General features: G+C 35.1%; 1 protein-coding gene and 1 long non-coding RNA gene across 4 annotated transcripts; one reads left to right on the top strand and one right to left on the bottom strand.

Moving 5' to 3' along the window:
• LOC132625848 (zinc finger protein 3-like) lies at nucleotides 1-13,178 on the bottom strand. 3 transcript variants are annotated; one of them, XM_060340441.1, is made up of 3 exons: nucleotides 12,716-13,178; nucleotides 8,270-8,449; nucleotides 1-2,632 (listed from the first exon to the last, which is right to left on the bottom strand). In XM_060340441.1, exon 3 carries the CDS (start codon nucleotides 925-927, stop codon nucleotides 22-24), a length of 906 nt encoding a protein of 301 aa, XP_060196424.1. In that variant the 5' UTR covers nucleotides 928-2,632; nucleotides 8,270-8,449; nucleotides 12,716-13,178; the 3' UTR covers nucleotides 1-21. The 3 variants fall into 3 exon arrangements, 2 of the variants coding, with proteins under 2 accessions (XP_060196424.1, XP_060196423.1); XM_060340440.1 differs by lacking the exon at nucleotides 12,716-13,178 and having other exon boundaries at nucleotides 1-2,709; nucleotides 8,270-10,491; XR_009577008.1 differs by lacking the exons at nucleotides 1-2,632; nucleotides 12,716-13,178 and adding an exon at nucleotides 2,720-3,272 and having other exon boundaries at nucleotides 8,270-10,491.
• LOC132625849 (uncharacterized) lies at nucleotides 7,241-8,573 on the top strand. The gene is made up of 2 exons (XR_009577009.1): nucleotides 7,241-7,355; nucleotides 8,092-8,573. It is a non-coding gene; the product is annotated as an uncharacterized LOC132625849 (long non-coding RNA).

Genomic DNA, 13,178 nt, shown 5'->3' with positions numbered 1-13,178 from the left:
AATACAAAGCAGCAAACTAAATTAAAGCTTTAGATTCAAATCAAGCTCTGATTCTTCTTGTTCTTCATTATTCTTTTCTGCGTTCTCCTCTCCCAATCCCATCTTCATATATTTTTTTCCACCAAGATTATCACCAACATTGACTGGTAAATCCATTAAATTGAAACCCTTTGCATTATTTTTGTTCTCAATATTAAGGGAATCCTCCAAAGAAGCACCTCCAATTCCAATCAAATCTATCTTGTTATTTCCTTGGAGATTTTCTGTCCTAAAAAATGATGATGATGACCACTTCTCGGGGTTATATCGATAATTGTAGCCTGACAAAAATGGCCATGTCTGATAGGAACTAGGCTTAAGAATCGCGGAAGAATCTCCTTGAACACCAAGCGATGATCGACTAGTAAAAGAACCGTGAAATGGCATGTGTGAGTTGAAATTTGAGTAGGGATTATAGTAGGGATGATAATTGGGAGGGCCAAAAGGTGAAACAACATCAACAAGTCCGTTTCTCCTTTTAGCCAATGCCCTCTCTTGTTTATGAGCATTTTGATGTCCCCCTAGGGCTTGGGAAGTGGAGAATTCTCTCTTGCAGAAGCTGCAAGAGAAAACCCTATTTTCTGAGGAACGCCTTTGTTTAGGCGTTGCCTCATTAGAAGACTCACTAGCATGAGCCGAAGTTGAATTGAAAAGATTGAGTTCAAGATTTGAACCATTAATATTTTTGTTATTGGTGTAACCATTATGGACTTTGAGATCAAGAAGTACACCAGCAGATGATAATTCATGTGGCTTCAATTGAGAGCCTTCCATAGCTTTTTCTTTCATCTTCTTCGTGTTTGTAACGACTTCATGAGATTCTTCTGAGGTTGCCGATATGCTAGAAGCCTCAGAAGAACATGGTTTTTTCATAGAAAAAACATCCATTTGATCTCTATACTAATGTTTATGTTCTTGAAATTAACTTGATGAAAGAATGAAGAGAATAGATCTTTTATATAGAAAATGTTGTAAATACAAATCCTCCAAATATGGGAAATTAATGATTGCATGGCGTTACAAATATACAAATTCAAACAACCAACTCATAGTTAATGGTAGTTCTACTAGAGGATCAAATCAACTTGCTAGAAATGCTGATTCCATCAATATATTTCAAACTATCATATCTTTGCTTTAATTAAATGCCACTCTTATTATAAAAAAATGGTAATATGGAGATTAAGTGTCTTATTCTCACACGTTTATTGAGTTCTTCTTTGAGTTTGATATGATTCATTTTATATGGATATAAATAAATTTATTAGCGAAAATAAGCTTTGTGCATAATCCTAGATACATGTAGTGATGCGTTACTGTTTTTTCTCAAAAAGGAATCTCTAGTCAGATGGGATACTCTATATCTTGCATTTTAATTATTTTTAGCTGTATGTAATTACATATTAAATTTATTAGAAGAAGTGAAACTTTTGATTGCTTATATATTAAGAGCTACTAAAAGTAGAGTGAAATTGCTCTGCCATATATTATGTTACGATACAGTTTCCACATTCATTAATTGCATTTCCTTTTTAAGGTGATCATTCTGACTTTGAAATATTAATACATCTGATTTTAAATTTTGAACCACTTGATAATACCATGAGATCGAGCATTAAGCAAATATCTTTCTCTCACACTATAAACATTAAATATTTAAGCACATAAATAACTACAGCCACATGATATATGACCCTATAAAGATATTTCCACAGATAAAGTGGTTAAATCTTTTAATAGCTGAAGGTGATTTGCACAAATAAGCTATTTTCGCACCAGTATTTAAAAATTGTCCCTGGTTTTGATAACGGTTCATAAATGGCTTGTTTAAGTTTAATGAAAAAATTCAAGACTAAAATATCCTTAAATTGAGCGGTAGAGGTGGTAAACCGATCGCAATAACTGCAGCATGCAAGCCATGACAATCTGTAGGATTTCATGCTATATACGGCCTAGCTATCTTGTCTATCTTTTCGTATAACATAATTTTTAGTCTTCATTCATGGTACCTCGTGTAAGCTTATTCTATATGTGGATGTTTTTTTTTTTTTTTTGGCAATTAAACCAAATTTATTAATTACCAAGTAATAATTACAAAGCAAAGGGAGGAGCCAACCACCTGCCCTTCTCAAGTAAACCCTACGCATACCTTAATACAAAGAAACAGCCACAACCCAGAGTATCTAAATAGAACAAAGAAAACCAAACAACCTACTGTTGTTTCTAAGCCGAATGCAGTGTCCTGTTTCACACCATGTAGAATGGCCTCCTTTCAATTCCGTTACTTCTTTCCCGTACTGGTTTGATATGCTTTTTCTTGAGCCGAGAGTATATCGGAAACATCTTTACCAAAAAGGTAGGGGTAAGGTCTGCGTACACACTACCCTCCCCAGACCCCACTTGTGGTATTACAATGAGTATGTTGTTGTTGTAGAATGGTCTCCGTAGGATGACGTTTGTTTTGAAAAATGCTGGTATTTGTTTCATTTCAAATGTTGTAGACCACAGCAGCAAACCCTGCCTTCATGATAGGGCCTCTAGTTCTCAGTCTCCTAGCTTGCTGGTTCACCGATGTCCACTCCAACTCTGAATCCTGATAAGGAAGTCGTGCCAGATAGCCCTTGTGAATGGTCAAATAAAGAAGAGATTGCAAGCAGTTTCTTCCTCCAGCTGACAGAAAGGGCATAGCCCAACAACAATAACATACCCAGTGTAATCCCACAAGGTGGGGTCTTGGGAGGGTAGAGCGTACGCAAACCTTACCTCTACCTCGTGAAGGTAGAGAGGCTGTTTCCGAAAGACCCTCGACTCAAGTAACACATATCAAAGCAATTTTAAAAAGATAATATACAGAAGTAAAGCGGGCATACCATAGAGAAATCACTACATAGCATACACAAAAGTGGAACAGTCACAACAACAGAACAATGCAATAACCGAAGCAAAGGAACAACAAGTAGCAACAGAAAATTGAATGGCAAGGAACTACGAGACTAGTACTAATGCTACTGATATGCAAGGAGACAACACTCAACTACCTACTAACCTTATACCTTAATCCTAGACTATCCACAATAATTCTTCAGTTCAATAGCTTGTCTTTAGTTCTAGGTCTTCCATGAAGGGATACAAGATTCTTCCACCTGACATCTTCTACATCACCTCTTAGCAGTTTATAAGCAACAGAAATCTAGAAATTTCCTGTGTATCACCGGCTCATCTGAGATGATGTTCTGCAAAAATTTCCTTAAATTGAAACTTGAGTTGTAGGTCCTAAATCAAGTTTGAAATTACGACTTTCTTATTTCACTATTCAACTAAGAAAAACAGATTAGTGGCCTACATGTCAAGAAGTTTAGTTGCATCACTCTAATTAAGTTGACTCCTTTTTTAACACTAAAATTACCAATGAGAAATAGACGTGCCCAATTCTTAACAAAAGGTTAGTGTTGACTTGCTATGATTTTGTATTATGTCACCTATCGATTGTGTAACTCTATTATTGAGAGGACTCCTCTCATTTACAATGAAGTTACATTGCCTGAGGAGAAGGGTCATATTTTATAAAGGCTAGTTAATATATAAATATACACACACAAAAAGCTACATCAGGCACATCGTTTACAATTCAATAAAAATTGTTTTTGGAAGAGGAGCTATAAGAAGCTTGGGTCTTGCTCAGAATGAGAAGGTCAGTGTTAACTCGCTTCTCTACTTAGAGACTTAAAGATAATGTCATTCACCATCAAGATTGTCGTGAAGTTGTAAGTATTCCTTCATCCTTAACTAGAGGTCTCAGAGTCGAGCCTTGGTGTGAAGTCACCTTTGTCAGGGTGCACTTTATCCCCCCCCCCCCCCCCCCCCCCCCCCCCAACAATGTGGGACTTTCCCGGCAAAAATCTAGATTTAGTCAGGTTCCATTATGGATATCGGACACCAAGTGGAGAGCCAAAAAAAGATTGACTTGTGCTGTGGGTTGTATTCCTTGATCATCTGTTGCCTTTTGGTCATTTTCATGAGCTTTTGTTGGTCGAATGTTGAAAATAGATAATGGAATCAGCTTGCATAAAAGCTTTCAATAATTTCTCTACAGCTACATTTGAAGGTTTATCAAAAATCTATTGAAAATTGTGTTAAGCTAGTGGAAACAATAGGAAGGCTTGATATAGTGATTAACAAAGTTCATGTTCTCCTTTCTATTTGTAAAAGAGATGAGCTCACCACAAAAAAGTCTCAACCATTGGACTTTGCCTTTGTTGAATTCCATATAGCTACTGCTAGTTTACCAATGCCTTTGTTTGCGGACATGAACCTTGAGGACAAAGTTCTCATTGAGGGCGGGATGATGTTGTGAACACGCCCATACAAATTACAACATTGGGTTAGCAAGACGCTAATTCAGAAAAGGTATTCAGGCCAGTTGTTAAAATGAGGAAAAACCAACGTATGATGTGAGTCCAGGTTGAGAGAAGCTATCCGATACTTGTAAGCTAAAGGGAGTATGATGGTTATAAGTAGCAGAGTCTCTAGTGGTTAGGATATGCTCTGAACTTATCTTATTTCCATAGTTTAGTTTTGTTGACCTTTCTCTTTCTCTGGAACCTCCTTTTTCCATTTTGTAATTTTTCCCTTTGAAGCTTTAAGTTTTTGATTGTTAATGAAAGAACTTTGCTCAACTGGTCTCTAACTTCATTTTTCTGATCAATACAATATGGGTTTGTCACAATCTGAATGCACCTTTGCATCCAAAGTTTTAGCCACGGCTTAGTTACGAAAAAATTGGGGAATATAATTTGACATCTAATTACAAGTTTGGTCATAGTAAATAAGTTTCTATCGTTTCTCTATGAAAGCAAATAAAAGTTCTACTTAAGACTAGTTAACGACCTAAACCAGATTGAGCTCGGGATCTTCTTGGAAATGGAAAGATTTAAGGATAGGCGGCCAACCTCCTGAAGAGAGTGATGTGACCCCCCAAGCAAGGGCACGTTGTGGTACTAGCTAGCCAGTTCAAGGAAGTGAAGCTAAAACAAAAAACTTCCCTTTTTTAAGTAAGACCCTGTCCCTTTCTCTCTATCAAACGAGTACCATAACAACAACTTATAACGCGTCAAAACATAGTTAGCAATTACATATCGCGGTTTGGAAAGATCACGAACTATTAAAGAATTTATAAAAGGACTTTTACGTTTTTTGTTCACTGAACAGTAAAAGGATTATAAAGCGCAAATAGTAAACTTAAACGATAAGTATATTTGATGATTGGCCTTATATCAAGGAAGAAATGATATTATTGTAAATCCCTAACACGTGACATTCAAATGATGGAAGTCCCTTTCGTATAGTGTGATATTATAATTCACAGATTCTTTCGAAAAAATTACCACGTTTTAGACCTCAAAAATGTTGCATCAAAACCCAAATATTCCTTATTTCACTATTATCAACCAAACACACAATTTTACAAAGAGATAATGGTCAAAACACACTTGAACTATCACTTTTTCGCGAGTTTCACACCCCGACTATCAGGTGTTCCCTTTTCCTACCTGGACTATCACCATCTATGTATTAAAACACACCTAGTTGAGTAGATTGTGATAGTTCAGGTAGGAAAAGGGAATAACTGATAATTGGCATAGGTGAGTTTTAATACATAGATGACAACTGATAGGTGGGGTGTGAAGCTCGCAAAAAAGTGATAGTTCAGGTGTGTTTTTGATCATCAACTCTTTTACAAAAGTATATCCAATTTATAATATTATTTAATCATCATGACGTTTTCCACTTTTCTTTTTATCGTACCGAAGGAGCCAAATTGTTACCCATATAAAAAGCTCATTAACCATTCACTCTTAACTAGAGGTCTCAAGTTCGAACTCTAGGAGTGGAGAATTTCTTCGTAGAGAACGCTTTACCCCCCTTAATAAGCCTATCCAACACCAAATTGGATTAATCGAGCTAGACAATTTCAAATACTGGAGAAAATAAACCAAAAGAAAAAATTGGAGTCTAGACATTTCTGTAATCACAAAGAGATAAGTCTATACTTCAAATTTCTCAGAACTTCCTACAATGTTTTTTCAAGTACTCCAATATACAAACAAAGAAAAACAATATTTAATGGATTCAAGTACTCTCCAAAACATTAAAAAAGAACAATAACGACAGTCAGATTTCTCTATAACAACCATCCTCTATACCAACATTTCACTATAATGGCCAAGTTTTCTTTGGAACTGATTTTTCATGTGAGGTAGAGCTAGATTGGGCTGAGGGGGTTCGGCGAAAAATTACATTGTATATACAAGGTTAATATTATATTTTATGTATATAGAGTAGATGTTGAACCTCTTGACTTCTTGGTGTGGTTCTTTCTTTATATTTTTGAACCCCTTTAGTAAAAATCCTGGCTCAATCACTGGTTATATATATGTTAATAAAACGACATTTCTTTACGGTAGCAAAAAAAAATCCAGACAAATGACGCCGTTATAAAGAGGTTTTACTGTACTTGGATTCATACTAACTACCGAAGATTTTCTTTCTTCTCTTGTTTTCCCACTTCTAGTAGATTTTACCATACACCATATATGTTAAGTTGTTAACCACTTCATTATTCTCTTTAATAGGTAATGAGTTAATCAGTAATGTTCCAAAAAGGGAGGATTCTCTTGTTAATTCCCCAAAACCACATAGGCTAGCCATATTAATAATATCAAAATTCTAATCCTTGTAATTATGGCTATCTACTCATGGCTTAGGCAAATCACTTTAAAAAGCATGAGCTGATTCTGCTAAGTTCACTGAATTCTTATTATTTTCCTACTCACATTCAGGTTCCTCTCATGAATATCGAAATCTCACAATTCACTCCCCCCTTACTTCTTGCTGGCTCCCATGCTATTTCTCCCTTTGCTCAGGCATTTCCTTCTTCAGGAATGTCATTCTTTACGCTGCTTTCTAACAAATTTTAGATAACTAAACAAGCAAAATCCATATGCAAAAACCACTTTGAACAACAATTTTCGTTCCTTCTAAGAGAATCATCAATGAAGTGTCTTCTTGACACTAAATGTGACGTGTTTTTATGTGAGAATAAAGGAGGAATAAACGGGAGCTTTACAAATTGGTTTCTCGAGAACCACTTGAACTAAGAGTGCCATTCTCGTGTGCTGCTTTTAGTATTTCTTTGTCCATCCGTAAAGGTAATATAATAGGTAGTATAAATAAGCACGTATAGCAAAGAGACTCGAACCACAACAGTTGCCCCTAATAGCTTTTGAATCTAAAGGTTCGGATCCTGTTCTGTATCAGTAAGTAATTGTCAATTTGTCATACACAAAAAAATTCAAGTGTTCTTGCAAAACTAGTTTTCCTTCATTCCATTCCCTTATTTGATCAAACAATGGCACTTTAGGTCTCAAATTTGCTTTTCCTCTTTGAAGCTGGTTTACTCGCTTAGTGTATCAAGAGTACCCTCTAAAATGTCAGCGGACTCTTGCCTTCAATGACTCATATATCATGAGACAAAGAAGGGCCATACTGAAATCTAGTCTCTCATTGTTTTTCACTTACAATTCAATCTTAATTTTCCCATAAGAGACCACCACTTGATCATCTCTATCTTCTGGAACTTCTTTATCAATTTTCTCCAATATACTGAGTATAAACTTATGTCATGCATATGCAAAAAGAGAAGGAAGTTTGCTATTTCATAGTATGCTCTTTTTACATACTCTGTTAGGCTATGTTTTTTTTTTCTTTACAACTGTGGTGTTTGGGCTAGCTTGCGCTCACCTTGACTAATTCCATACCTGCCACCTCCCACCAACAACAAGTACCAGGTAACTCTGTCCACCAAGGCTAGGACAGATGGAAAGAAATCACCTAGCGTTTTTTGTCTCTACTGAGATTTGAACCTGAGACCTTATGGTTTTCAACCCACTTCATTGACCACTAGGCCACCCCCTTGAGTGCTCTGTTAGGCTATCTTTTCAAAATGTATCTTTGCATAACTTTTCATAATTCTTAATGGTTGTCCATTTTCAGGCCAAATCAAGTACTTGAGTTATGGAGAAACAGAATTTAGACCTCTACTGGCGTAATATTCAGATTATGCAGGAGAATGACAGGCTAAGGAAGACTGCTCAACGTCTCAGACAGGAGAACGAAGTATTGTATTCCGAGCTTAAACAGAGACTAGCAGCGGCAAGAATTAATCAATTACCTGAACTTGAGCTCACTCTGGGCCCCACTCCTTCTGCAGATCAATCGAAACCCAAGAATCCTCAGCCACCTCCACGCAGCTGAAGCGATTCCAAATGCTTCTCCCTGGTGTCGGTCCAAGCTCAAGGTTATGGAGTGTTTTTAAGTATTACTGCTGCTCGTGTTGTCGCAAAATAGATATCTGCTGTATGAAACAAAATGGTTTATAGGAATAAGTACTGATAAATAAAGTGTAAGCGTATCTGTATTAGTTAATGAGGTATTGTTGTGCAGTTCTTTTTTGATATTTGATCAGTTTCTTTATCCGATCTATCTTTAAGTTCTTCTATAAACATTTTCTGGAAAGGCTTAGTTTGTAATCTAAAATTATGTTTCAGTGTTTCATCCTGTAATATGCACTTGTTTCATGGGGGAAAATAATAATCGGAAGTAATTACCAACAGAAGCTGTCGTGAATCAGCCAAAATCAAGATAAGTGGTTTGAGACCAAAATTTTGGCATTGGAAATTCGTCAATTTAGATAGCTTGAAACAAATAATATTTGGAAATACTATGTAAAGTTGCAAAGACATTGAAATATTACTGTCATGGCCTCACCTCAGGTCTGTATGGTTAACTATTGCTGTTAGTTTATGAATTAGTCCATTCCCATAGTCGTTTCTTTATTACTCCATAGTTTATTGCTGAACCAATGCTTAGAGTTTACTCGGAAATAACTAGTAGAATAAATAAACAATGACAAGCACATATTATTTTCTGACCCTCAATATTCTTAGTTTTAAAAGATCAATTTTCCCCTCCCTATTAAGATTTCTCTGGAAAAAACAAGAAATTAAGTACTTCGTCATAAGAAGAGAGATACAGGCAATACGAGTTCTTTCAAAAGTCACTTGGCAACACCATTTAAAATCAACAGCGAACTACCCAACATAAGCTACATTCTTTTTTACAGCACGCGAAACTATATTATAGGCTAGATCAGTTTTAAGATTAGAGTATGTCCCTACAATTAAGACAGTCATTACTCCAAAAGCATGGATGAAACCAATTGCTAATACTCCAAGAAGTTCATTATTTAGCATGCTTCAATACTAGTCATTGAAATTGACATATACAACAAGAAGTTTTCTGAGTAGACGCATAGCTTATCTATAAAATCTATTAAAGAGCAGACATACTTTCGAACAAAAAAAGAGAGATGTTTCATGAAACAGGAAAAGAAATCTTTGTTTATATTTCTAAGACAAGACATGAAGAACACTCGATTCACATACAAGCTAAAATATTTAGAGAAAAAAGATACTACAAAGAAAAAGAGTAACAGTTCAAATTGAATGCTGACTTAGCAAAATAACAGCAACAAGAATGTGTCTGAACTCTAAAGATCTTTCTTTTTTGACAAGTAATGTGTCTAAAGTTAGATTTGCCAACATTTTATTTCGTGCAAATTAGATGTTCTTGGAGTTAACCTCGGTTTCAAAAGGATTAAAACGAGATACCTACTATACTCTAAAATTCATGGTTTTGAAAGGAAAGCAAACAAAATTCTTTTGCTGTTATATTGACAAAGAAAATCTGCACAATTAAGCAGAACACAAGGAATAAGACAATAGAAAGAATTAAGAAAATTCAAGAGATGTGACAAGTAGTACAGCAGAAAGACTTTTGAGATGACATCTACACAAAGCTATGGGGCAAAACATGCTATTTTTTTGTAGCTTTACAAGCAATTAATGCGGACAGATAAGGTACAGGCTAATTTTCTCATCGATTAGCACTATTAAATATAGGATGGTCGCATTAAAAACCTTTCCAGAAATAAGTTGGGAAACAGGGTGATGTATGCAGCAAATAAACTATTCAAAATTTGCTCAGCCTTTTGGAGGAGTGGAAGGCTGATGAGAAAATGCTGAAATTGAATGAAGATCAGAAAGTGTGCTCGCACTATTTTGGCTTAATTAAGACGGACATTTTGAAAACACAATATATTCCATAGCTTTAAGCTATATTGACATTAGGCTTATACTCGCAGAGAGAAAAGGAAGGAATTCAATAACAGAATAATTGAACTTGAAGCGAAACTTGAACACTAGTGTTGCAGATTAAGCAAATGAAAGAGAATTAAACTCTAATTATAAAAGAAAGGACTTTAAAATGATGAGGGGAAAGAACACTTCCGGAATCTACCATTATGCAGGACTAAGAGCAAATTAAAATTACTCTTTTTGCACCAGGTAGTAGTTAAAATACTTAACTCTCACTAATACTGCCATTTATAGCTCGTGACATCTCTCGTGAGAATCTTTTGGCATTAAGCAGCTCATAAAGTGTAAAGTAAATAAGGATCCAAGGGAGTGTTCTTTGTCCATATTCTCGTACACGTGAAAGGCGGAACAGAAAGTGATTCCAATGAACCATTCACGCCCCATCAAAAACAAAATGCCCAGCTCAGCTATTGAATGCTTTGCTTAGATGGATGATATAATATCTCTTAGTACAAAATTACATGGTGATGATGTAAGATAGCTAATTTTACACCTACATATGCAGAATTGTACGACCTTTCTAAAGTATAAGAGGCTTACATCAAAGCACATACATAGAGCAAATATATTAGAACCATATATAGGAGTTCCGGAACCAAAAAAGAAAAATTCTTACGAAACATCGAGGCTTGAAGGAATGCAATTTTTTAAAGAAGCTTTTTGACAGCCAAGCATAATGGTCGTCTTATATCTCACAATTCTCCCAAAAAAACCATGTGCATCTTCATTTCTTTTTTTAATAATTTCAAAAGCATTTGAATGTAAGGCACTAGATGGCTGAAATAGAGAAGTACTAATTGTGCTGTACAATAGGAAATACCTAATACAGTGAAAGACAAGTTCTATAAGATGGTTGTGAAACACAATAATAGATGGGAGTAAATTATAGGCCTTTAACCATTAATACATTAAAAATATGTTTTAAAGTAATGTGGCTGCTTAGATGGATGTGTGGACATACAAGATTCAACAATATTAGAAATGATGACATTAGAGAGACGGACCAGATAGCACATGATGGATAAAATCAGAGAACAGAAGCAAATGATCCATAACATGGTACCAAACATTAGGGCTCAGTCGTTGATGCTGCATTTAAAATATAACTGATTTTTTACCAGATATCTTTTTACATCTGACTATCATAGTTGATAAATTGATGAAAGCACATGAATATTAAAAACAAAAACAAAAAATTATATTATGATATAGAATCAAAGATGACGACTTTTATAACTTTCAAGTATGTTTTCATTTTTCTATCAAACTAGTTTTTCAACCATTACTTCAATACTTTTTCCACCATCACTAACATAATATATAAGTTAAAATAACTTCATAAGCTTTGTGCCCGCTAAAAACTACCATTTCTTTTATCACGGTGGTATTCGGGCCAGCTTGCACGTAACTCAGACTATTCTACTGGGTACCTGCTAACTCAACCAGCACTGATATTGAGTAACTCGGTCATCAAGGCTAATGGGCAACTCCTACCAGCACAAATAGATAGTAATTCTACCACCAAGGCTTAGACTGATAAGAAGAAATCACCTAACTCTTTTTGAGCTCCGATAAGATTTGAACCTAACACCTTTTTTGGATGGTTGTTACATATTGTTTCACAATGTATCGTATGATATTGTATTGTATTGTTTTGATTAATACAATGTTTGGATAGATTGTATCGTTTTCCGTTATCACCTAATGTTAGACATCAACAATTTGAAGGATAAGTCTACAAGAAAGTAGGATATAGTGTAGAGCTATCATAAAAAGGTACGGTAAAGGATAAATACAATTATTAGATGATAAGCAAAGACAAAATAAGAAAGTAAAAACAAAACAAAAAAAGGTAACGACGCAATCACACCGAATCGGCCGTTACATAAAATGGGACTTTTCATCCTTACATAACGATGAATTTAACGATACGATATAATAAAATTAATGGCAAAGGGCCAAATATACCCCTTGTACTATCGGAAAAGAGTCAAATATACCCTTCTTTATACTTTGGGTCTAAATATACCCCTGCTGTTATACTTTGGGTCCAAATATACCCGTCCTCCGTTACAATTGTCCAAGGTGGACACCGAGTCTGATGTGGCACTAACAACTTGGTGAGATGGACACCCCGTGGCATGCTAACGAAGGGTATATTTGGACCCAAAGTATAAATATTTGGCCATCTTCTGTAAAATTTAATTAACAATAAAAAACAAACATTGTATTTAAACTAACAACAACCATCCAAATATTGAACACACTAGGGCAATAAAATGAAATGAGGTAGTATCATAAATTGGTAATGAAGAAGTAGGATACTCCAAATGAAGAGGAAACAACTATACATCCCTTAATTACATATATTCATCATAATACAAATTGAATAGAAACATTACCGTTAAGATCGTGAGCAAGAAGCAAAACGTTAGTTTCTCCATATGGACTGAAGGAGTCTAGTGAAGTGGCGGTTAATTGTCGGTTGGAACTGCTTTTATAAGTGGCGGTTAATTGTCGGTTGGAACTGCTTTTATACTGATTTCAACATTTGTAGAAAAGAAGTTGGTAAATTTATTAAAAGGGGAATATAAATTTTGAAAAGAAATAGAGGTTGGTTCTTATTTAGTTGGAAAAATACATAAAGACCCCTAAATTAGTTCTTGATTTTCAAAAAATCACTAAGAGTTTGTGGGGATTCTTTTTTGATTTTATAACTACGGTGTGTGAATCAATTTGCACACGGGGGAATATGAATTTTGAAAGAAAAAATAGAACTTGGTTCTTATTAAGTTGGAAAAATACGTAAAGACTCCTAAATTAGTTCTTGATTTTCAAAAAAACACTAAGAGTTTGTGGGGATCC

This window comes from Lycium barbarum, chromosome 2 (genome assembly GCF_019175385.1).
Source record: "Lycium barbarum isolate Lr01 chromosome 2, ASM1917538v2, whole genome shotgun sequence".
NCBI lineage: Eukaryota > Viridiplantae > Streptophyta > Magnoliopsida > Solanales > Solanaceae > Lycium > Lycium barbarum.
Note: the sequence above shows the minus strand (reverse complement) of the source record. Positions and strands in the feature narration are given on the sequence as shown.